Source organism: Symphalangus syndactylus, chromosome 1 (assembly GCF_028878055.3).
Source record: "Symphalangus syndactylus isolate Jambi chromosome 1, NHGRI_mSymSyn1-v2.1_pri, whole genome shotgun sequence".
Taxonomy (NCBI): Eukaryota; Metazoa; Chordata; class Mammalia; order Primates; family Hylobatidae; genus Symphalangus; species Symphalangus syndactylus.
Genome location: NC_072423.2, coordinates 60,454,442 through 60,481,520, shown reverse-complemented (window position 1 = coordinate 60,481,520; position 27,079 = coordinate 60,454,442). Strand labels below are relative to the sequence as shown.

At 38.9% G+C, this 27,079-nt stretch overlaps 1 protein-coding gene across 5 annotated transcripts in view; it reads left to right on the top strand.

The window, feature by feature from the left end:
- Positions 1 to 27,079, top strand: part of PSMA8 (proteasome 20S subunit alpha 8) — a 61,604-nt gene that overhangs the window by 18,481 nt on the left and 16,044 nt on the right. For 4 of the 5 annotated variants that reach the window (XM_055235617.2, XM_055235606.2, XM_055235635.2 and 1 more), the window contains exons 4-6: positions 5,732 to 5,854; positions 23,490 to 23,609; positions 23,727 to 23,789. In XM_055235617.2, coding sequence (XP_055091592.1) covers positions 5,732 to 5,854; positions 23,490 to 23,609; positions 23,727 to 23,789 — 306 coding nt within the window. The remainder of the gene's footprint in view (positions 1 to 5,731; positions 5,855 to 23,489; positions 23,610 to 23,726; positions 23,790 to 27,079) is intronic. The other variant, XM_055235645.2, reaches the window with a different exon arrangement.

Genomic DNA, 27,079 nt, shown 5'->3' with positions numbered 1-27,079 from the left:
AGAGTGTAGTGGTATGATCTTGGCCCACTGCAGCCTCGACCTTCTGGGCTCAAGCAATCCTCCCACCTCAGCCTCCTGAGTAGCTGTGACCATAGGTATACGCCACCATGCCCAGCAAATTTTTGTATTTTTTGTACAGATGGGGTTTTGCTATATTGCCTAGGGTGGTCTTGAATTCCTGAGCTCAAGCAGTCCGCCCACCTTGACCTCCCAAACTGCTGGGGTTATAGGCGTGAGCCACGGTGCCTGGCCTGCATTATTCTTTTACCTGCAACTTTGCTATGGTTTGAATGTGTCCCCCAAAAGTTTGGGTTAGAAACTTAATCCCTGATGTCACAGTGTTGAGAGGTGGGGGACTAATGGGAGGAGTTTAGGGTTCCACCATCGTAAACGGATTAATACCAATTGTAAAAGGGCTTAATCTTTTATAATTAGACCAATTATAAAAGGGCTCAATCTCTTGCTCTCTCTCATCTCTCTTGCCCTTTCACCTTCTGTGATGGGATGACATGGCATGGCATGAAAGCCCTGGCTAGATGTAGCCTTGTCAGTCTTGGACTGCTCAACTTCCAGAACTGTAAGAAGCAAATGTCTGTTCTTTATGAATTACCTAGTCTCAGGTATTCTGGAATAGCAGCACAAAATGAACTAAAGCAAAACCTAAACATAACTGATCAGATATGATTTCTCCTCAATCCATGCATAAATACATAGCTTAACATTAAGTATAATCATGATGTCTACAACTATTTTTTTTACTAATTTTAAGTGTATTTTATATATGCAACATTGTCTTTTTAGTTATTATTCTAACAATGTAATACTGTTTCTAGTTGCTATGTCATAATTTAGTTACATTGTTCCTGGTTTCTTTCATTGTTCTTCTCTCTCTTATTCTCTCTCTGCTACTCTAATGATAATACTCTTTCCCACAGCCTTTGTTTTTATTTTTGGAATTATATTGTTAAATTTATTTTTTAGTATTGGATTATGAGATTAAAAATTGTAATTGGTTTTAAGATTCTTTTTATATGTAGCTAAATTGCTTCTTAGAAAGATTGAAACAATTTTTATTGTACAGCTAGCAATGTATAAATGTATCCTTGAAGAATCATCAATATTAGGTTTTTCATTGTTCTTTTATTTTGCAAATAAGTATCACAGTACTATAATAGTTGTTTTAATTTGTCTCCTATAATTAGTGATGAGGTTGAACTTTTTTTCCACCTGTTGGTTTGCTGATTTCATTTCTCCTTTTGTAAACTATCTTTTGACATGTACTCAAGTGGTTAAGAGTGTGCCTTCAGGAGCCAGAATTTTGGAGTTTAAATCCTGGCTTTGCTACTTCTTAGTTAATGCCTTGGGCGAACTATTTTCCTACTTTACCTTTAATTTTTTTTTTAATTTGTAAAATGAGCATTACAATAATATGAACTTTGTTGACTTGCATTATAGAGTAAATGATTTAAGACATTTTAGGTATTTAGAACACTTTTTGGCATGAGTTTTACCATTTGTTTTTTGTTTGTTTGTTTGTTTGTTTGTTTTTATTTTTTGAGGCAGACTCTTGCTCTGTTGCCCAGGCTAGAGTGCAGTGGCCTGATCTCAGCTCCCTGCAACCTCTGCCTCCCAGGTTCAAGCAATGCTTATACCCCAGCCTCCTGAGTAGCTGGGATTACCAGCACATGCCACCACACCTGGCTAACTTTTGTATTTTTTGTACAGACGGTGTTTCACCATGTTGGCCAGGCTGGTCTCGAACTCCTGAGGTCAAGTGATCTGCCTGCCTCAGCCTCCCTGGGATTACAGGCATGAGCCACTGCGCCCAGTCAAATTTTACCATTTGTTTTTATAGAGATTTTTAATAAACTCATTATGTATCCGATATATGTAAGTTTTAACTGATTAGCTTATAACAAAATTGCCGTATTTTGATTTCTTGAAATTTGTTAATGCAGGTTGCAAGAAAGTCCAACATTACATTATTCTACTTATTTTGTTTGCTTCGATTTTCCTAATCATTAAAAACACATTCACCAAATACAAGGAACAGAACATTGTATACACAAAATTCCCAATTGTAGTTTTTAGGTTTTCTTCCAGAAATATCAGGGCTATGCAGACTGTATTTACGGAAACATAGTCATAAGAATGGAATTACCACCGAGAAGGCCTGGGGCTCTCCGGCAGAAGATCGATAGTAGTTTTGGTTTTTTTGTTTGTTTATTTGTTTTTTGCTTGTTTTGAGATGGAGCCTCACTCTGTCACCAGGCTGGAATGCAGTGGTGCATTCCAGCCTGAACCTCCAACTCCGTGGTTCAAGTGATTCTCCTGCCTCAACCTCCTGAGTAGCTGGGATTACAGGCACGTGCCACTACGCCCAGCTAATTTTTCTATTTTCAGTAGAGACAGAGTTTCACCATATTGGCCAGGATGGTCTCGATTTCCTGACCTCATGATCCACCCGCCTCAGCCTCCCAAAGTGCTGGGATTACAGGCGTGAGCCACCGCACCCAGCCTACTTTTTTATCTTGAGAAAATGATTCATTAGGCTAGGCACGGTGGCTTATGCCTGTAATCCCAGCACTTCAGGAGGCCGAGGTGGGCAGATCACTTGAGCCCAGAGCCCAGGAGTTCAAGACCAGCCTGGGCAACATGGTGAAACCTCATCTCTACAAAAAATAAAAAAAATAGCTGGATGTGGTGATGTGCACCTGTAACCCCAACTACTTGGGAGGCTGAGGCAGGAGAATCGCTTGAACCCAGGAGACGGAGGTTGCAGTAAGCCAAGATCATACCATCATACTCCAGCCTGGGCGACAGAGTGAGACTCTGTCAAAAAAAAGAAAAGGATTCATTAAGGAAATAAAATAAAAGAGTCTTCCCTCTAAGGTATATTTAAAACAGCAACTTTATACCTAGGTGTGAACTAGGACATTAGGAAGTAGTCAAACAGTCAAACCAATTTTGAACAAAAAGAACAAAGCTGGGGGCATCACACTACCTGAAATCAAAATATATTCAGAGATATAGTAACCAAAATAGCATGGTGCTTTTGTAAAAAGCAGACACATAGGCCAATGGAACAGAATAGAGAACCCAGAAATAAATCTACATACATTCAAATGATTTTCGGCAGAAATATCAGAAACGTACATTGGAGTATGGACAGCCACTTCAATAAATGGAGCTGGGAAAACTGGATATGCAGAAAAAATGAAATGAAACCTCTGTCTCTCTCTCACCATATACAAAAATCTACTTAAAATGGACTAAAGACTTTAATGTATGATCCAAAACTATAAATCTACTAGAAGAAAATATAGAGGAAATGCTTTAGGACCTTGGGCTAGGCAAAGATTTTTATGGATAAGACTTCAAAAGCACAGGCACCAAAAGCAAAGTTAGAAAAATGAGATTATATCAAACTAAAAAGCTTCTGCACATCCAAGGAAACAGTCAACAGAGTGAAGAGTCCATCTGCAAAATGAGAGAAAATATTTGCAAAATATTCATTTGACAAGGGATTAATATCTAGAATGTATAAGGAACTCAAACAACTGAAAACCAAACAAACCCAAATAATCTTCCTAAAAAATGGGCAAATGAACTGAATAGACATTTCACAAAAGAAGAAACACAAATGGCCAACATGTATATGAAAAAATGTTCAACATCACTAATCATCAGATAAATGCTCATCAAAACCACAGTGATGTTATCTCACCTCAGAATGGCTATTATCAAAAAGACAAAAAATAACAAATGCTGGCAAGGATACAGAGAAAGGGGAACTCCTATACACTGTTGGTGGAAATGTAAATTAATACAGACATCATGGAAAATAGTATGGAGTTTCCTCAGAAAACTATTATAGAAGTGGAACTATCCTATAATCCCACAATCCCACTACTGGGTATGCATCATCCAAAGGTAAAGAAATCAGTATATCCAAGAAATGTATGCACACATGTGTTTATCACAGCAGTATTCACAATAGGGAAGATATACAACCAGCCTAAGCATTCATCAACAGATAAATGGATAAAGAAAATGTGGTATAGATACACAATTGAATACTACTTAGCCATAAAAAAGAATGAAATTCTGTCATTCGTTATAACGTGAATGAGCCTGGAGGACATTGTGTTATGTAAAATAAGTCATGCAGAGGAAGACAAATACTGCATGTCCTTATTCATATGTGGACACTAAAAAAGTTGTGTTTGTAGAAATAGAGAATAGCATACTGTGTGTGTGTGTATATATATTTTATATATATAACTGTGTGTATATTGTATATATATAAATATATATATAATATATACACATTGTGTGTGTATATATATTATATATAATATATACACATACACAGTATGCTACTCTATATAGATTTTGTTTTTGTTTTTTTGAGACAGGATCTCACTCTGTCACCCAGGCTGGAGTGCAGTGGCATGATCTCATCTCACTGAAGCCCCAACCTCCCAAGCTCAAGTGATTCTCCCACCTCAGCCTCCCCAGTAGCTGGTACCACAGATGCACACCACCATGCCTGGCTAATTTTTTATTTTTGCAGAGACAGGGTTTCCCTATGTTGCCCAGGCGGGTCACGAACTGCTGGGCTCAAGCGATCTGCCTACCTTGGCCTCCCAAAGTGCTGGGATTACAGGCGTGAGCGACTGCCTCCATCCTAAAAATAAATATATATTTTAAAATACGTATAATAAAATTGGAAAATAAGAAAATAGATATGATACATAGGCAAGACCAGGAATAAGGCTGATGTAAAGCTATTTCAAGCCACAGAGTTACATACAGTTATATACAGCCACAGAATTATTTATAGTATATGAAGCTGCCTAAAAATTTAGTCCTTAGACTGGGCGTGGTGGCTCATACCTGTAATCCCAGCACTTTGGGAGGCCAGGGCAGGCAGATTCCCCTGAGGTCAGGAGTTCGAGACCAGCCTGGCCAACCAACGTGGTAAAACCCTGTCTCTTAAAAAAAAAAAAAAAAATTAGTCCTTAGCTTTCTGTCAGGAATGCTTCTTTGCATGACTTTTGGGGCACGAGTCTCAGTGTGGATTCTACTCCTCAGAGCACAAATTCCAGGAAGTTCCCTGCCACTAAAGTAGAAAGACATACAACTGGTTTCCAGTGACCCATTGTCTGTGAGGAAACAGCATGCTCTTCTTCAGGATAAACAAAGGTTTTCTTGTTTTGGGAATGAAAGAAATGTTTTACTTGGGTTTTTAATTAGAGATAACCTAGTATATAGTGAAAAGAATGTCCTTGATAAAAATAGTGTCAAGTAAGAATACTTGATAATAATAGTAACATTTATAGCGTCCCTCAAGGTAAGCCGAGGACATGTTTCCAAAGCACAGCTTATTGAAATCAACTTTACTAAGAACCAAAATGCATGGCACAGATCTCTGCTATATTAGAAATTATAGTCTAGTGATGTTACCAAATGTATACAAAGCAACAAAAAAGTGATTTTAAGACTATATGTAAATAAACTTATGATTTTATTGTATAGACTGTATAGCATAATTTTTAAAAATTTCATCATGAATTGAGGTTGCTCCAGAAAGGGTTAGGAAAAAGATCATTAATATATGTAGAATAAGAATTAGGGAAGTGGATCATTTGGGCAGCAATGCTTTATTATTAGAATTTTTATTTTGTAAGTAATAGTTTTATCCTAAAAATACATTTTATTTTTCTAGAAATATACCCAAAGCAATGGACGAAGACCTTTTGGTATTTCTGCCTTAATTGTAGGTTTTGATGATGATGGTATCCCAAGATTGTATCAGACAGATCCTTCTGGTACTTACCATGCTTGGAAGGTGAGTCATGAATTTATTAATACTTTTTTTAGAAGTTTAGTAAATATTCAGTGTAAATGCTTTATTGCTTTGAGAGACATGACAAAATTATGTTGCATTAAATATTGATGTTGGTAAAATGTAGCTGTTCAGCTCGTCAGAAACTACAATGATTTTGGTTGGATAAAGAATCACCTTAATTTTGTAAGCACAAGGTCTTTTGAAAAGATGTGACCAAAGTAAGTGTTTATAAATGGCCAAGTAAGAGAAATATCCAGTTCCTATTTATTGTTTATTATTCCAAATTAATATTATACTATATAGATGCTTGCTTCAAGCAGAAATAGTCCTTCTTTTAACAAAGAATTAGATGGCCATTTGAATTCCTACTGAAATATTTAATGCATCTTCTCCATTCTAGAAGAGTCAGAGCACCCTAAACTATGAATCTGTACTCATGTGCTAGTATGTAGCAATGATCTCTACATAATTCCTAGCATATAGTTTGTTTTCTGGATAAGCTGTTATTCTTGTTTTGACACCCAACTACAGTAATGACTTTGTTTAATGGTGCACTCAAATCCAATACAAAAGTATAGGGCTTAGCCAGGCATGGTAGTACACACCCATGGTTCCAGATAGTTGGGAGGCTGAGACAGGGGAATTGCTTGAGTCCAGAATTTTGAGGTTACAGTGAGCTATAATCGTGTCTCTGCACTCCAGCCCAGGCGACAGAGCAAGACCCTGTCTGAAAAACACCAACCAAACAACGCCCCCCTGCCCCCCGCAAAAAACACTGCTAGAGCTCAGAGAAACCTAGCTTCCAGGAGTGAATTTTTGTGTATTCCTGTATATAAGAATAAGACTACACTGCAGAATCCAATATAAGTGATTTTGACTTTATTAAAAGTTAAATACCAGATTTTAAATAGTTTTCTACAAAGTTGATTTTACTATTATTAAGAGCCAAATAAATTAATGGAGAAATATTGCCATGGTCTTTATGCTTGTGTTAAATAAAGAATTTGATTTGCACTGACCATACTCATAAGATACTATTTTGTAAACTGTTAACCAGGCAGTAAAGCAGTGGATTATTCTTACAACAAATATCAGAATACTTAGGTCAGTGGCACATATCCTTTTAATCTGCCTGAGTAATCTAATTAGTAATCAGAAGGTATAGATTTACATGCTGCAAATATCAGACCATTTTTTCCTGTCAACTAGAGATTTCTTACCTGACTAGATTTCTTGTCTCCTATATCTGTGCCCTAAACAAACCAAGTTACCACACTCAATCTTTAAATATTTTGAAGCCTGCCATCTTCTGTTTGCATTTATCATTACATCATTACCCTTTGTTTCTGTATCGTAACACAACATTTTCCAGGTTTACATAATTTTTCTGTTTTAATTTGATTGCTTCTTGGGGACCTACAGAGAAGTATTTTATTTTATCTCAGTCAGTTAGGAAAATTATGGAATTTTTTAGTTGTTGAGAATTTTGTTGATCATCTTGGTCTGAAACTCTGCTCTGCTCCGGTGTCTTCAGTTCTCATGGTGGGGCAGGAGGATATGAGCACGGCGCACTTGCTTGCATACACATGGATACACCACTGTCTACATTTTATGTAGTGCACTTTCTTGTGGGATTTTGGTTGAGGGAAATATTCCGCAGCTTTTAAAAAAAATCATCTTTAACAAAAAACATTTGAAAACCTTTTTTATTTTATGTATTTGGCAGCTGAGATTTAGGGGTTAAGTGATTTTTTTGCTGTTGTTAAGTTTACCTTCCCAACCTGGTGTGGTAGCTCACTTCTGCAATCCCAGCACTTTGGGCGGCCAAGGCAAAAGGATTACTTGAATGCAGGAGTTTGAGACCACCCTGGGCAATGTAATAAGACCCCACTTCTACAAAAACAATTTAAATATTAGCCAGGCGTTGGTGGTGCACACTTGTAGTCCCAGCTACTTTGGAGGCTAATGTGGAAGGATCACTTCAGCCCAAGAGTTTGAAGCTACAGTGAGCTAGGATCATACCATTGCACTTCAACCTGAGTGACAGAGTGAGACCCTGTCTCAAAACAAAAAAGTTCACATTCCTAGTTAATAGCAATGCTGAATTAGAACTCAAGATGTTCTATTTATTTTGTTGTTTGCATTACATCATGCTACTTCCTTTAGGCCAAATTATTTTCTGTGTATGTTATATAAATTCTAAAATCCATTCTTGGAAGGTAGAATAAAATCTTCTGACTTGATTTCTACTTCTGGGAACTATAACATTTTAGCTATGAGATCAAGTTTTTCTTTTTTTGTTTTGTTTGGATCTGTGTTTTATTTTTTATGTCTGTTTGTTTTTTACTCTGACATACTATACCAAATAACCTGATAAAATGTTGCAATGGACTATTGAGAACACAGCTATGGTACTGACCGTATTTTGTGATGCCATTTTGTAGGCTTATGAGGTATAGGTAGAGGAAAAGACAGAATGGGTAGGAGAAATAGGAACTTATAAACATAAACTGTTGCCACATGGCCTGTTGCAGAAATGAGAATAGAAATAGCTAATACCAGCACTTTGGTTTTTTGAGGTTCTCTACCTGGCATGTAACACAAATTTTATTTATGAGGACTGGGCCTTTAATTATCCTGCCCTAATGGGTAATAGTGCCTTCCATTAACTTATTTCACTTTACAGGGGAATGCTAAGAGAAGCCTCCAGAAAATCCTTTGAATTTTAGATACCTCCTCCCTGGTCCTATTGTATAATGGTAACTTTATTCCTATTGATAATGAAAACAAATTATACTGTCATTACAGCAACCCCTTATTTGCCTGTTGGTTCAATAACATGAGGAGTCTAAAATGGCCAAGTGGCAATCTCAGCTCGTAGTTCAGTGAAATTACTATGTCCCCTGATAGAAACATCCTCCCCACTTATCTCCCCTTCTTTATCTTGGGAACTAGAACCTTTAAACTAGCAGAACCAAGTGGGGACAAGAGACAAAGATTTACAAGTGGGCCATTAAGGATATTCATGATACACATCTATTCCTTAGTTCCTAGATTTGTAGGCATGTGAAAAATGAATTACTAGTTTATGGCTCAGGGTACATACAGGATCTTATAGAACAGAACCCTAGCCCTGTAAGATGTCACATAGCTGCTGCTATTACTGAGTCTTCATAGCCTGTTCTAGAATTCTATCAGGCTGGCTAATTCAAGGTGATGAGAGAACATAGTAAAACCAATGAATCTCATGAACATATAAGCCAATTCCCCTACTTCCTCACAATCAGTTCCTTGCTCAGAGGCTATGTTTTCTAGGATACTATGATGGTGAAGAAAGCTATTCAGGTCAGCTGAAGTGGTGCATGGCAGTAGTCCTAGCTACTTGAGAAGCTGAGGCAGGAGAATGGCTTGAGCCCAGGAGTTCCAGGTTGTAGTGCACTATGATCATGCCTGCAAATAGCCACTGCATTGCAGCCTGGACAACATAGACTGTTTCTAAAAAAAAACGAAAGGAAGTATTCAGTTAAGTCCACAGGTGGGAGAGCTGACAGAAGCAGTTGGCACAAGTAGGGGAAACTTATATCCCGAGTAAGTTTCTCTTCCATTGAGGGCAAGCCGCTGCCCTTTCCATGGCAGAAAAGTCCAACAAACTGAGTCAGCCATGTTGGCAGGTTGCCATGAAGCTCTGCCAGTATCCAGATTAAAAAAACAGGGGTACAGTAAGGAAACACTCATTTTTAGATTTTTTTCTTTATGCATTTTTGTACTGAAGAAGAGATTTAAAAATTTTTTGACAGATGAAAAAATTGTATATATTTATGGTTGTAAATGTGATGCTTCAATGTGTGTGTACATTGTGGAATGATTTAAATCAAGCTAATTAATATACCCATCATCTCACATACTTATTTTTGTGATGAGAACATTTAAAATCTACTCTCTTTAAGCAATTTTCAATATACAGTACGTTATTAATAACTGTAGTCCCCATGCTGTACAGATCTCCAGAATTTATTTCTCCTAACTGAAACTTTGTACCCTTGAACTAACAACTTCCCATCCCCTTTCCTTCCTCCGCCCTCCCCTGTTAACCACCATTCTATTCTCTGCTTCTATGAGTTCTTTTTTTTTTTAGGTTCCACATATAAGTGAGATCATAAAGTATTTGTCTTTCTGTACTTGGCTTAAAAGAACATTTTTTAGTGGAGTAACAGGTTCTGGTGCTTGGCCAATTACATTAAATTAAATTAACTAAAAACTCTCCTACTATAAATATCAGCAGGGCTAGAATGATTATTAACATTTTTAATGCACAGCTAAATACAAAAATAAAATCCTAGCTGGGCGCGGTGGCTCATGCCTGTAATCCCAGCACTTTGGGAGGCCGAGGTGGGCGGATCACAAGGTCAGGAGATCGAGACCATCCTGGCTAACACGGTGAAACCCCATCTCTACTAAAAATACAAAAAAATTAGCCGGGCGCAGTGGTGGGCACCTGTAGTCCCAGCTACTCGGGAGGCTGAGGCAGGAGAATGGCGTGAACCCAGGAGGCGGAGCTTGCAGTGAGCCGAGATCACGCCACTGCAGTCCAGCCTGGGCAACAGAGCGAGACTCCATCTCAAAAATGAAATAAAATAAAATCCTAAAAGTCCAGAAATAAGGAATTGAATACCAGAGTAATAAGCCTGTGAGTTGATAACTCTGTACTTAGGGATATTATAGTGCAGGATTCCCAAGGATTATTCACCATCAAAAGTATAAAATATGTAAACAGCCCATCATTTAACAAGTATTCAGTCTATAAATACTGAATTTTTATTACATATTAAATACTGTTCTAGGTTATGGGAATATACAGGTGAACTCAACAGATGAAAATTCCTGCCCCTATGAAAAAGGGAGGACAGACAATATAAAAATCTAAATATGACAATATAAAAGGTGGTGTGTGTGTGTGTATGTATATATACATATGCTGTGAGTAAAATGAGACAACAAGTTTAGGAGGATAGAGAATGACTGATATATACAAGGTGGTCAGGGAAGGTCCCTTTGAAAAGGAGACATTTGAATAGAGAACTGAAGAAAGTGAAGGAGCAAGCCAGCCAGTTATTTGCTTTGGTGTTCCAAACACAGAAACAAAAGGGCAAAATCCCAAGGCAGTAGCATGTTCCATATTTATAAAAAATAGCGACTAGGCTATTATCGCTAGATTTCTATGCTAGAGCATACAGGCTGAGCATCTATAATCCAAAAATTGGAAATCTGAAATTCTTCAAAATCTCAAACTTTTTGAGCACCAATGTGACTACCCTACAGCAAGTCAACAAGAAATACGGTGGTAAGAAATGAATTATTCAGAGGTAGGGGGCTAGATCTTGTGGGGCTAGATCTTGTAGGGCTAGAAAGCCTTGGATAGGACTTAAATTATTATATTAAATAAAGTGATGTAGAAAGCCATTTGAAGTTTTTACATATTGGAATAACACAATCTGATTTATACTTTTAATGTGTCTCTCTAGCTGCTATATTGAGAATAGATGGTAGAGAACTTAGGGTAGAAGCAGGGAGATAAGTTACAGGCTATGTTCAATAATCCAGGCAAGACCTGATTTAGATTAGAGGCATTGGGCCAGGGAAAGGTTGGGAAGGACCCAGCATAGTCTACAAAGGAGGAGAACTCAGAGACGAGTGTTCTGGATCCCAAGGAAAACAGTGTTTGAAGAAAGAGTTATCAATTTACTCAGTTCCATCAAGTAAAAAGAGGACTGTGAAATGAATGGATTTAGCGATGTGCAGGTCATTGGTGACCTTGACAAGAACAACTTGGATGGAGTGATGGTGATGAAAGCATGACTGGAGTGGATTTAGAAGAAAAAGGCTCATACCTGTAATCCCAGCACTTTGGGAGGCCAAGGTGGGAGGATCACTTGAGGCCAGGAGCTCAAGACCAGCCTGGGCAACATAGTGAGGCCTTGTCTCTACAAAATTAAAAATAGATAAATAATAAAAGAAAAGGGGAGAGGGAAGATCAAGAATCATTAAGGGGTGCTAAAACCATCAAGTGAAAGATGGCTGGGAAAAGGATATTCACGTGGTGTCACATATTACTTGTTAATCACAAAGTTGTGGCAGACACCACCATCACCATCAAACTTAGCATCTCCTATAATAGGATAAACTGGCATTATATGCCTCCTGCTGTGATGCAGTGGAAAAGAAATAACATGACCTTAGTAGTATTATTGCCATTGGATTTAACCTAAATCTGATTGAGGGAACAATCAGCTAAATCTCAGTTGTAAGGCATTCTACAGGATATTTCAAAAATGTTAATGTTAATGAAAAACAAAATAAAGGCATGGAAACTTTTCTAGTTTAAAGGACACTAAAGAATTAATGCAATCCAAGATTTTTGACTGTATACTAGATGTGAGAAAAACAGATGCAAAGGACATTTTGAGGACAACCAGAGACACTTAACTATGGATTGTATATTAGATAATGTTGTGTCTCTTTTAAATTTTCGGGGTGTGATGATTATAATGTAATTATACAAGAGAACAACTTTGTGTGTTTTTGTTGAGGGGGAGGGTTGTTGGGGTTTTTGTTTTGTTTTGTTTTGTTTTTTGAGACGGAATCTCTCTGCGTCACCCAGGCTGGAATGCAATGGTACCATCTCGGCTCACTGCAGCCTCCACCTCCCAGGTTCAAGCGATTCTCCTGCCTCAGCCTCCCAAGTAGCTGGGATTACAGGTGCCTGCCACCATGCCAAGTTAATTTTTAGGAGAGACGGGGTTTCACGCTGTTGGCCAGGCTGCTCTGGAACTCCTGACCTCAAACAGTCCACCCATCTCAGCTTCCCAAAGTGCTGGGATTACAAGGGTTGAGCCACCACACCTGGCCAAGAACAACCTTGTTTTAATGAGATAGATGCTGAAATATTTAAGGATTAAATATAATGACATCTGCAACTTCAGCATTAAAATGTGTGTGTGTGCGTGCTCACACATGCACCCATGCACCCACGCCTGTATCTAAATTGAGAGAAGTAAAACAAATACCTCAAAATGTTAATAGTTCATGAATCCAAGCAAAGAGTGTGGTGTTAGTTGTTCGTTGTACTTTATACTTTTCATAAGTTTAAATTTTTCCAAAATAAAAAATTGAAGAAAAGGAAATAGGAAGTAAAGATAGTGCTTTTAAGAAGTTTGGCTATAAACGGGAGCAGACAAACGAACAGTAGCTAGAGGAGAATATAGGTTCAAGGGAAGTTTTTTTCCCCCCAAGATTGGCAACACTATAGGATTCCTTCATTCAACAACAGTATTAAGCTCTTGCTATGTCCTAGGTACTCTTCTGGACACTGGCGATAGCAGTGATTAAAAAAAAAAACTCTACATTTTAGAGATTAGAGAAAGATAAGCAAAACATACGGTTTTTAGATGGAATTAGAATCTACCCAGATGATTCATTTGACCTGCCAGATTTGGTACTCATTGTTTAAATTTGAAAAACTACGGCCAGGCGTGGTGGCTCACGCCTGTAATCCCAGCACTTTGGGAGGCTGAGGCGGGTGGATCACCTGAGGTCAGGAGTTCGAGACCAGCCTGGCCAACATGGTGAAACCCCATCTCTACTAAAAAAAATACAAAAAATTAGCCAGGCCTGGTGGTGTATGCATGTAATCCCAGCTACTTGGGAGGCTGAGGTGGGAGAATTGCTTGAACCCAGGAGGCAGAGATTGCAGTGAGCCAAGGTCCTGCCATTGCATTCCAGCCTGGGCAACAGAGTGAGACTCTGTCTCAAAAAGAAAAAAAAAAGAAAAAGAAAAAAAGAAAAGAAAAGAAAAACTGCCACATTATGAACTTTCAAGTAGGTCTGTGTGGAATCCTTGTTGTGTATGGGTTGCTTGGCTTTATACACTTGAAGAATTTGGCCAAATATGATATACAGTAAAAAGTGGCAGATTTCAAAATGTGATTTGCAAATCCCTGACCCATTAGGTAAAAACTATTTTCCTAATAATACTGAGACAATATTTCCCATTTTCACTTCATGGATACATACACTGATGGCATAGACGTGATCATGGATAAAATTGCTGGCGTCTTGGTACCCAACTGTGCTAGCTGTCATTTTTTTCTTTACCACCATACATTTGCAGTTAAAAACTCAATAAATTTGACTTTAACATGAGTTCTCTTTGATGAAACCATAAAGATTGTTAGTTTTATTAAATCTTGACTCAGGTGTACATCTTTTTAACATTCTGTATGATGAAATGGAAGTACTCATAAACATGTTTGCTGCAGGTACAGTGAATGTCTTGAGGAAAAGCAGTTTTGTGATTGTTTGAATTGCAAGCTAAAACAGCCCATCTTTTATGGAACTTCATTTTTACTTGACAAAACAATAAATAACCATGGTTATTAGGACTTGGAGATTTGGCAGGACATATTCTCAAGGATGAGCAAACTGAGCCTGTTACTTTAAGGAAACAACTGACAGTTGTTTCCAATGATTTGTTGCCAGTGATAAAATTCAAGTTTTCAAGCAAAAATTATAATTTTGGAAAACATGTGTTTGCCACAATGAGCCTGACAGTTTCTTTGTGAAAAATGAATAAGCATGATTATTTAATGTTTTAGAAATCACATGGGTCAACATTTGGAAGATCTGCATAATTCAGTAAACCAGTTTTCCAAATGAGCAAGCATGACATTACAAAATCTTACAAGATAAAATACCTATTCAAAGCAAACATTATGTAGGTTTTGCATTCTAATATTGACTATTAGAAATTAAAACTGAGAAATTTTGGCCGGGCGCAGTGGCTCACGCTTGTAATCCCAGCACTTTGGGAGGCCGAGGCGGGCGGATCACGAGGTCAGGAGATCGAGACCATGGTGAAACCCCGTCTCTACTAAAAATACAAAAAATTAGCCGGGCGTGGTGGTGGGCGCCTGTAGTCCCAGCTACTCGGAGAGGCTGAGGCAGGAGAATGGCGTGAACCCGGGAGGCGGAGCTTGCAGTGAGCCGAGATCGCGCCACTGCACTCCAGCCTGGGCGACAGAGCGAGACTCTGTCTCAAAAAAAAAAAAAAAAAAAAAACTGAGAAATTTTAAAATATTAGTTTATAAAAAGCCAAGAGACTTTAATATAACAGTAAAAAAGTTTATGTGGTTGCAGGTTTTAATTTGCAATTAACTACCACCTGTTGAGTGGAATATCCACACTTTTCCGAGAAGGGCATTAAAATATTCCTCCCTTTTCTAACTACATATTTGTGTAAGGTTATATATACTTCAGCCATAATAACATATTGCAATATGTTGAATGCAAAACAGATAAAAGAATTCAGCTTTCTCTTGTGAAGCCAGAGAGTAAATATATTTGCAAGACAAATATATTGTAAACAGGAAGTATATTTGTACCACTCTTCTCAAAAAAGTAGTTTTTCTTTTAGAAAATACAATTATTTCATAAAAACATGTTTATATTAACATGTGTTATAGATGGAATTGGGTCCCCCAAAATGTATACATTGAACCCCTAACCCCCAAAAATAGGGCCTATAGGGAGATAAAGTTAAATGAGGTCGTAAGGATAGGACCCTAATCCCATAGGATCGATATCCTTATAAAAAGAGACAGAGACACCAGAGAGCTCTCTCTTTTGCACGAACATGTGTGTGTGCACACAAGAAGAAAGGCCTTGTGAGGACACAATGAGAAAGCAGCCATCTGCAAGCCAGGAAGTACTGAGCCCTCAGTACAAACCGAAATTGCTAGCACCTTGAGCTTGGACTTCTAGCCTTTAGAACTCTGAGAAAATAAATTTCTGTGGTTTAAGCCACCTGGTCTGTGGTATTTTGTTATGACATACCAAGCAGACTAATATAACGTGTAATGGGCTTATCTTTAAATGAATTAAATTTTTAAAAACTTTTCTGAGTTTCGGCCGGGTGCGGTGGCTCATGCCTGTAATCCCAGCACTTTGGGAGGCCAAAGTGGTGGATCACTTGAAGTCAGGAGTTTGAGACCAGCCTGGCCAACACGGCAAAACCGCATCTCTACTAAAAATACCAAAATTAGCCGGGTGTGGTGGCAAACGCCTATAATCCCAGCTACTTGGGAGGCTGAGGCGGGAGAATTGCTTGAACCGGGAAAATGGTGGTTGCAGTGAGCTGAGATCGTGCCACTGCACTCTAGCCTGGGCAACAGAGCGAGACTCCGTCTCAAAAAAAAAAAAAAATTTCTTAGTTTCAGTTTCTAATTATTGGGTCTGGGATTTGATTTTACACTACTTATACACTAATAAAATTAGCCTGCTGCTGCTTCATGAATACTGGCAGAAAACACAAGACCCTCTGGGTCAGAAACAAAAGACTTTATTACTCATGACACATCAAACAGCATGAGAATCAGCATATTTGTGTAGATTCCCTTTATCCTCAAGACCCACAGAGTTGATGTAATATGGCCTGGTTGAATGCTGTGAACAAAGTTGGTTTGCTTCACAGCTAAGGAACACCAAGCATGGAGAGTCTCCTGGTTTTATAGCAAGCAATAAGGTAGCCTGCCCTTTATCTGAGGAAAGACTTTGTCTCAAGATTACCAGCTGCATAGACAAGCCTGAAAAACAGAGCCTTGTCTGAGAACCCAAGGCACATGATATATCTCAACAATAATACAGTAAATACCAAAAAGTATAACACAAACAAAAGCACTTTGGAGTTCCCAATAATTTTTAAGAGTATAAATTGATGATCTGTAGCAAGGATCAGAAACTTCTTATAGGGCCAGATGGTAAATATTTCAGCCATGTAGGCATTGCAATCTCTGTTGCAACTACTAAACTTTACCATAGTAACATAAACTAGAAATAGACCGGAAATAGATTTACATAAATAAATGGGCATAGTGATGTACCAATAATGCTTCGTTTACAAAAACAGGGAACTGACTTGCCGGCTATGATTTTCTGACCCCTAGACTATATATAGCATTGGTTTATATGTATGTAGCAATGTGATACAAACCTTATAGAGGAGGTTTCCTGAGCACAGGGTTAATTATTTGCGTATGGAAATAATTGGTCTTAGAGGCCAGTTGAGAAGCCATATGCCACTTGGGATATCCAATCCATTATTATTTAATAATAAATCAATTTTAAAAGTACTGTTACATTCTCTTAAAAAGCCTCTGTTGGTCACACGTTGCTTCCAACTACCACCTCATTTTGCAGCAAACAGCATGCATTTTGTGATGGTGCCAGCTCCTCAGGCCTGCCAAGTGCCGTTGGTGGCACAGAGGAAGCAGGTGGATACGATGGGTCTTCTTAATAATAGCTAAGGGCCGGGCGCGGTGGCTCACGCTTGTAATCCCAGCACTTTGGGAGGCCGAGGCGGGTGGATCACGAGGTCAGGAGATCGAGACCACAGTGAAACCCCGTCTCCACTAAAAATACAAAAAATTAGCCGGGCGTGGTGGTGGGCGCCTGTAGTCCCAGCTACTCGGAGAGGCTGAGGCAGAAGAATGGCGTGAACCTGGGAGGCGGAGCTTGCAGTGAGCCGAGACTGCGCCACTGCACTCCAGCCTGGGCGACAGAGCGAGACTCCGTCTCAAAAACATAATAATAATAATAATAGCTAAGAAACCCTGAACTTGGGGAATCTACCACTTTTGTAATAGGCAGTGAACAAGCCTCCTCTTTTTCTGCAGAAAGACGTGACCTTATTCCTCAGGGTTGTTGGCTACTAATACAGTCCTGAGGAATAGCCCCGTCAAGAGTGGTCAAGGCCATGCGTTCTTGGCACACCCAGAAAGAATGTGCACTCTAATTGTCAACAGTGTGATTCTGTTAAAATTTAAGTCAGATCAGGTCACCCCTCTGTTCAAAATCCCCTCTTGCCCCCCAAGTAAGTCAGAGTAAAAACCAAAGCCCTTACAGTGGTCTAACCTTATCTGGCCCCCACCTTAACTCTCCAACCCGAAGCTTATTAACTCCTCCATTGCTTTCCTACTCAGCCACACTGGCCTCTTTACTGTTCTTCAGAGGCTGGATGTGTACCTTCCTCAGGGCTTTTATCTTTTGTTCTTCCTTATTGTTTCCTCTGCCCAGAGCTTGCATGATATCTGCATGGCTACCATCCTCACCCTCTGAGTGAAGCCCCTCCTAACTGGCCTGTCTAGCACTGTAGCCCATTCTCAATGCTCTTTATTTCCTATCCTGGCTTTACTTCTCTCATAACAACTAATGTACTGTTTATTTTACATATTTCCTTGTTTACCTTGTTTATTATCTATCTCTCCCCCACTAAGCTTTAAGGTCTATGAGTGCAGGGATTTTTGTCTACTTTTTTTTTTTTGAGACGGAGTTTCGCTCTTGTTGCCCAGGCTGAAGTGCAATGGCACGATCTGGGCTCACCGCAACCTCCACCCCTGTCCTGGCTCAAGCGATTCTCCTGCCTCAGCCTCCCAAGTAGCTGGGATTACAGGCATGCACCACCACGCCTGGCTAATTTTGTATTTTTAGTAGAGACGGGGTTTCTTCATGTTGGTCAGGCTGGTCTCAAACTCCTGACCTCAGGTGATCCACCTGCCTCAGCCTCCCAAAGTGCTGGGATTACAAGTGTGAGCCATTGGGCCTGGCCTTTTGTCTACTTTTTATACTGTTGACACACTAGTGCTTAGAATTGAACCTTATATACAAGGTGGTCATACGTATTTAACAAATAAGTGAATACTAGGTAATAACATAATGCTGTCTACTTGATTCTCAGCTAGAAATGTTCTCTCCCTTTGAACTGTTGAAGCATTAGTAATTCTTACAGCTTTTTAAAATTGTTTCATTTCTTCTATTGGCAATTTAGTGAGGGAAGTTTGTGTTTTAAGCATTCAAGTTTCATTTTACAGCAAACACTAATCCTATATTTTAGAGTGAAAACATAATATTTATAGCATTCAGATCATGAAGTGATGCTTCTAAATGCCTACTTTGACTATAATCCTATTTTACTGATTTTTCAAAATAATATTTTATAGACATTTAGTGGCAGGAATTGAATATGTTCTTGCTTATTAGTTCTAAGATATTGGTATTTAAGTGTGTATCTAAGAAGTTGTACACATTTTAAAAAATATTCTTCCTTTCACTTGCAATATAGCTTGTAGATTTGTAGGAATGCCAATCTGGCCATTAGCACTCAAATTTTGTATTTAAAACTTTGTTTCAGTTTACTGTGTATTTCTTGAAAAGCTTGCATTGTTTTAAGTTTTTAAATAAAATTAGCTCATAAAGAACTTTGATGAAAACTGGCATCAAATATGCTGTGCATTGAAGTGGTTACTTAATTTAAAAGCTATTCTATACTATTTTAAGGAGACCCACCTGCATAGACTTAAGCCCCACCCTGATTAATGATGTTAATGATTAAGGGGTATGTTTTGCTCTTGTCAGTATGGACCATAATATTTCAAAATGGTAAGAACGTTAACTATGTCATATACTTCTGAGCCATGTTTCTCAAAGTGCATTTCTTTTAATGTTAACAGGTATTAGGTAAACAAGCTCTCTAGCTAAGTAATTTTTTTAGCTATTTAAAGAAATTTAGTAAGTTTTGTTACCAAAGTACACCTGGATCTGCTAAAAAGCATTTAAATCTTCTAGAAGCAGGTAAAATAGTAGTCCCCAAGATTATTTGAAGGTAGAGCCCTTTGATCATAGATCCTTTCTCTACTCTGATGTTTTGTGGGATTCACTTCGGAAAATGCTGCTATAAAAACTTAGAACCTCAGGGCTGAAAAGACTTTAAAGGCTGTTTAATATAATCCTCCAATTTATTGTTTCTGACAACACTTGACCAGTTTTGCCTTCTGTTGTTTATACTTCAAAAATAGTGGAAATTGTGATTTATTTATTGTGAGTAGAGTTTTTTGCTCATTTCCACATCTCTTTTTCTTAGTGTGGGAGAGGACATTGAAGATTTACTCTGGAAGTTAGCAAGCCTTCAGATGAGAAAAGCTGTTTTGCACTTGTCAGCAGAGACCCTGTCCTTCCTTAGGGTCACATAGCCTCATGGGAAGATTATTATTTTATAAGATATATATTAGGAAGTGCCATTGGTATCAGCATTTGTTGAAGGGAAGGGATCAGGATGGGGCAGAGGGAGACATTGGGCTGCACTGTAGTCACAATAAAGGCTTCAGTTGACACCATGGAGTGCTCTGGATCTGTAGTGGCTCATCAGAGCTATTCTAACTTGGGGTGAAGGGACTGCACATTGATACTCTTCATCACTCAGTCAGTGTAGGCTGGCCCTGGAAGAGCACATGACCTTACCTGAGGGAGCTCTTGTTAACCAGGGAACCTTCCCAAGAGAGTTAAGAGCTGAGGGCTGTCTGCCATTACCACTTCCAGTAGCCACAGGAATAAGGTTTTTGTTTCTGTAGGTGTATGGGGCAGTGTGTCACAGGATGCACTTCCGAGGTCTGTCAGTGAGATTGTTTTTATCTCCTAACAACAAAGACCTGATGATGCTTAACACATAAGATTGATTTTTCTCACACAATGCAAAGTCTGAAAGTAGGCAGATGCTGCTATTTGTCTCTTTTAGTCTTAGTCTTTTTCCGTGCTCTCAAGATAGCTGCTAGACCTCTAGCCAATATGTCTGCATTCTAGGCAGCAAAGGTTCCTAGGACCTTCACCCAGTGACTTCCACCTGTGTATACCTATTTGTAAGAGAAGCTAGGAGGTGACATTTTTCAGCAGTCACATTGCCTAGAGTTCTGTCACAAAGGAAGAATGGATATTAGGGTTGTCAGCTAATAGTCTTTGTCGTAGAAAATCATCATTAATCTGAGGAGGCAGGTAGGAAAAGCATTGCAAAACTACCAATCATTATTGAAGTGGACTGGGGTGGGTGATGGAGCAAGGGAGGGTGGGGATCTGAGTGTGGCAAGAACAGGATAGATTTTAGAAAACAAGTCAGGTGGGTAGGAGTTAAAGATGTTGACATTAAGAATTGGAAGAAGTGGATAGGAAAGTCACCAGAAATGTGCAGGGTGACTTTAAAGGCCCAGTGAAGTTTTTGGATAAACCACTACCTGAAGCTACTAACTATGTACTTCCTCTCTGGGTAGCAACTAGTTACCAAAAAACAAACAAACAAACAAACAAATCTAGTAGCAAATAGACTTCAAAGTCACACCAGGCTGAAGGCTTTACCTTTGATCTTGGTGAAATTTCAAGGCCATAAAATTTAATTTAGAAGTTTCAACAGCTACTTGTATTAATCCTCTGAAATATAATGGCATAGAAAAATTTATATGAAGTAAAAAGAATCTTTTGCTAACCAGAATAGTATATTGTTATATAACGTAATATAAATGGTGTGTTTTCATGTTTATGTCCTAAAATCTCCTTTGAGATCTCTTTCCCATAATCATAATACTAAACAGTTGGCCAGGCATGCTGGCTCACACCCGTAATCTCAGCACTTTGGGAGGGCGAGGCAGGCAGATCACCTGAAGTCAGGAGTTCAAGACCAGCCTGGCCAACATGATGAAACCCCATCTCTACTAAAAATAAAAAAATTAGCTGGGCATGGTGGCAGACACCTATAATCCCAGCTGCTTGGGAGGCTGAGGCAGGAGAATTGCCTGAGCCCAGGAGGCAGAGGTTGCAGTGAACTGAGATCACGCCATTGCACTCCAGCCTGGGCGACAGAGCGAGACTCTGTCTCACAAAAGAAAATAATAATAATAATATTAAACAGTTATAGCTGAGACATTCCCCCATTTAATGCCAGTGAAAGGATAGGCCTTTCTGTTTGTTCTTTTTACTCTGTAATCATCCTAGGCAGCATAGTGTATCAAGTTAAAAGCTTGGCTTGTTGATTCAGACCACGGTTTCAAAGCTTAGCTCTTCTGCTTACTCTCTGTATGATCTTGGCCAAGATTACTTGAGTCAGTAATTCACCAACAGCTGATTTTGTCCCACCTAAAAGACATTTGACAATGTCTTTGACAAGAGATATGTTTGGTTGTCACAACTGGGGTGGGAGTTGCTGCTGGCATTTAGTTTGTGGAGGCAGCTAAAAATCCCACAATACACAGGACAGCCCTCACAACAGAGAATTGGCTGGCCCAAAATGTGAACAGTGCCGATATTGAGAAACCCTATTTTAACCTTTCCAAGCCTCCATTTCTACATCTAAGAATTGGGGTTAGTAACAGTACCTATTTAATCATTTTTATGGTGGTTAAATGAGATGATCCGTGAAAATGCCTAACCTAGTGTCTGACACATAAGTGTTCTGTTAATATAAAATTTAAAATCTTATTATTATCATTATTATCATCATGAATACTAATCTGGATATTTAGGCTGAATTAAAAGAATATGCGGCCTTCTACTTATAGCCATGCAGCCAGGAAAATCCATTTGCATTTTTCCTTCATCTGATGAAAATGTGTAAAGAACAAAGAAAAGAGGAATGGAATAGAAGCCCTTCTTGCTTAAGAGTCAAAGAAGATAACGAATCAATTAGGTTACCACTATACTTATTCTAAAATCTACAAAAATGGTGTTCAGCCCAACTTAGGTAAATGGCTTTCTTCATGTTGATGTCATTTTTTCCCCTCTCTTTGCTTTCTTCTTTTTGTGCCATATTGTAAAGTTATAGCTCCTTGCCTCTCCACATCTTTTCAAGTTTCAGCCTTTTAGAATCTTTTCTGAGCCGTCACAGTGGCTCATGCCTGTAATCCCAGCACTTTGGGAGGCCAAGCTGGGAGGATCACGAGTCCAGGAGTTCGAGACCCACCTAGGCAACATAGTAAGACCCTGTCTCTAAAAAAAATTCTTTTTTAAATTAGCCAAGTGTGGTGCCACATACCAATAGTCCCAGCTACTTGGGAGTCTGAAGTAGGAAGATACCTTGAGCCCAGAAGGCCAAGGCTACAGTGAGCAGTGATCATACCACTATACTCCAGCCTAGGCCACAAAGTGAGACCCTGTTTCGAAAAAATATATAAACAAAATAATTTCTGGTTATCAAGGATTTGGGAGACATTGTATTAATAGAAAGTGTTAGCCAGGACAAAGCATTGGTATATTTAAAAGAAAAAGTTGGCCAGATGTTGTGGCTCACGCCTGTAATCCCAACAGTTTGGGAGGCTGAGGCAGGAGGCTCACTTGAGGCCAGGAGTTTGAGAACAGCCTGGGCAACATAGCAAGACTACCAAAAAAATAAGCAGCTGAGTGTGGTGATGCATACCTGTAGTCCCAGCTACTCAGGAGGTTCAGGTGGGAAAATCACTTAAGCCCAGAAGATCAAAGCTGCAGTGAGCTATAAATGTGCCACTACTGCACTCCAGCCTGGGCAACAGAGTGAGATCCCATCGCTAAAACAAACAAAAAAAGGAAAATAAAAACCATGCCACCATTACAGACTATTCTGATAGTAACCAAATGAGCTACTGAAATGTTTGCTATGTTTTCAAATCTGTAATTTTCATTTGGTAATTTTACTAAGTTATACTGGAGTAAACTCCAAACCTCTAAACTTTATTTAGTAACCATAAATTCATTCCTACTGCAATGATATTAATAAATTAACTTTTTTTTCAAGGCAAATGCAATAGGCCGAAGTGCTAAAACTGTTCGAGAATTTCTAGAAAAGAATTACACAGAAGATGCCATAGCAAGCGACAGTGAAGCTATCAAGTTAGCAATAAAAGCTTTGCTAGAAGTAAGTGACCTAATAAAGCATATTTAGGAAATCATGAGTTTTTTTTCTCATCCATTTTTGTTTATTAAACACAAAATTTGCTGAAATAATGCTAATGGCATACTTGTTCTACATTAGGTTGTCCAGTCTGGTGGAAAAAACATTGAACTTGCTATAATAAGAAGAAATCAACCTTTGAAGGTAAGTCGTTAACCAAAGGAAAACGTATCTGTAGTATAAAGTATTTTGACAAAAGTTAAAAGGTTGTTGGCCTCTAGACTTCCGATATAATGTTATCCTTCATTAATGTCAAATAACCTCCACTCATTTCTGACTGTCTACCGGTTTTTGTTTTTTTTTTTAATAGAGACAGCGTTTCGCCACATTGCCCCGGCTGGTCTCTAACTCCTAGAATCAAGTGATCAGCCCGCCTTGGCCTCCAGTGCTGGGATTACAAGTGTGAGCCACCGTACTCACCCTGTCTACTGATTTTTATGTATTTCCATTACTTTACATTTGAAAATGCCTTGAGCGTCTTGTGGGACTTAAACTTTAATATCTAGCATGATAACCTTTCCATATTTCTTTGTGCCAAGTCTCATGTTATTATATGTATAACGTCTGTCAGCCATTATGGGTTAAAACTGCTGGACTATAAAATAAAATGTTCAGGATATTGTGATAGAGGACCCACTGGCTAAAGAGCATTTGAAATGTAGTTAACTATTGTTCATTAGGTAGAACCAACTGTACAATATAGTTTGCCAACTAGCTCTCTTTAGCTGAGATTGTAAAAAAGCACTGAAAATTTGGGAAACTATATTAGAAATATACTTAAAGGATTGTTTTATACTCAAACATGGCAGTGTATGCCTGTAATCCCAGCTACTTGGGAGACTGAGGTGGGAGGATCACTTGAGGTCAGGAGTTCAAGACCAGCCTTGGCAAAGTAACAAGACCCCCATCTCTATGAAAAAAAAAATTAAAAATTAAATTTTTTTTTAAAAAAAGGGTTGTTGCCAGATGCAGTGGCTCACACCTGTAATCCCAGCACTTTGGGATGCTGAGGCAGATGGATCACTTGAGGTCAGGAGTTCAAGACTAGCCTGGCCAACACAGTGAAACCCCGTGTCTACTAAAAATACAAAAAAAAAAAAATAGCTGGGCGTGGTGGCAGACGCCTGCGATCCCAGCTGCTTGGGAGGCTGAGGCAGGAGAATCACTTCAACCCGGGAGGTGGAAGTTGCAGTGAGCTGAGATTATGCCAGTGATCTGGGCAACAGACCAAGGCTCCATCTCAAAAAAAATTTTTTTGAAGATTGTTTTACATGAATCTTTTCTTTGGTTTTAAGGAAAATATTTCAAGTAGTGTTAAAATTAGTGCCATCTGGAGCAGTGGGGATTTTTTGTTTGTTTGTTTGTTTTTGTTTTTGTCATCATGGTTGCTTTGACATCAATTTCCTACCCTTTATTATTCAACTAACAGATGGGATATGAGGATAAGACAGCAGCAAAGTTTCAATAAATAAGAGAAATGGGGACAAGACGGTGGAGCATGCTCCCACAGAGCCCCACATAAATCATAGAGTGCTGAGCACAGAGTGTGGAAATGGGTATTATCCAGGTTTTTGTCACCACTGCTGCTAAGAGCCCAGGGACAGATGCAGCAACACCATAGGGGCACAAAAACCACTGAGGCCAGAGTTTGCTTCTTCTGCTCCATAATATACCTACGCGTATACACATAGACATACATACACACACACACAGAGTTATACACATACTTTTGCTTATGAGTAATAGAATAGTATGCTTACTGACAGCAGTGTTATACTGTCTTCCACATGATACTTTAGGATAGGCTATGTAGGGAATAGAACACATGCTTTGGAGTTGGTAGACTAGGATTAAGTTCTAGCAGATACATTTGTTTAACAATATGACCTTGAGCAAATTGCTCTCATCTTCAGCTTTCAGTTTTCTTCCATATAAAATGAGTCTAACGATAACTTCATCAAAGGGCTGTTGTGATAAGTAAATGAAATGGTGTGAGATGGTAGTATCCTTTTATAGTAAGTGCTCATTAAATGGTGTTTTACAGATTGCAGGTTTGTGGCAACCCTGTGTTGAGCAAGTCCGTCAATTCCATTTGTCCAACAGCATGTGCTTACTTTTGTGTCTCTGTCACATTTTTGATAATTCTCAGAATATTTCAGAATTTTTCATTATTATTATTATTATATATGTAATATAGTAACAAAGTAATTATTATATAATGGTGATCTGTGATCAATGATCTTTGATATTACTGTGCTAATTGTTTTAGAGTGCCATGAACTGCATCCATGTAAAACAGTGAGTGAACTTAATCAATAAATGTTGCATGTGTTCTGACTGCTCCACTGACCAGCCATTTACCTGTGTCTCTCCCTCTCCTCAGGCCTCCTATTGCCTGAGGCATAACAATATTGAAAATAGGCCCATTAATAACCTGATAAGGGCCTCTAAGTGTTCAAGTGAAAGGAAGAGTCACATGTCTGTCACATGAGTTTTAAATTAAAAAACTAGAATTGTGAAGCTTAGTGAGGAAGGCATGTCGAAAGCCAAGACAGGTGGTGGAAAACTGGGCCTCTTGTGCAAGTTACTCAAATTGTGAATGCAAAGGAAAACTACTTAAGAAAATTAAAAGTACTTAAAGAAATTTAAAGTGCTACTACAAGTGACACATGAAGGATAAGAAACTGAAACAGCCAGGCCAGGCGCAGTGGCACGCACCTGGCCAACATGGCAAAACCTGTCTCTACTAAAAATACAAAATTTAGCCACGTGTAGTGGCACACACCTGTAATCCCAGCTACTCGGCAGGCTGAAGCAGGAGAATCGCTTGAACCTGAGAGGCGGAGGTTGCAGTGAGCTGAGATGGCACCACTGCACTCCAGCCTGAGCAACAGAGTGAGATGCCATCTAAAAAAAAAAGTCTTGTTACTGATATGGAGGTTTTAGTGGCCTGGTTGGAAGATCAAACCAGCCACAACATTCCTCTAAGCCAAAGCCTAATCCAGAGCAAAGTCCTAACTTTCTTCAATGCTGTGAAGGCTGAGAGGGGTGAGGAAGCTGCAGAAGAAAAGGTTGGAGCTAACAGAGGTTGGTTCATGAGGTTTAAGGAAAGAAGCCACCTTTATAACATAAAGGTGCAAGGTGAAGCAGCAAGTACTGATGGAGAAGCTGCAGCAAGTTATCCAGAAGATCTAGCTAAGACATTTATCTTCAGTGAAGGTGGTTATACTAAACAACAGATTTTCAATGTAGATGAAACAGCTTTCTGCTGGAAGAAGACACCATCTAAAATTTTCATAGCTAGAGATAGGAGAAATCACTTCACTGCCTGGCTTCAAGGGACAGACTGTCTTGCTAGGGGATAATGCAGCTGGTAACTTTAAGTAGAAGCCAGTGCTCATTTACAATCAATGGATGACAGCACATCTATTTAT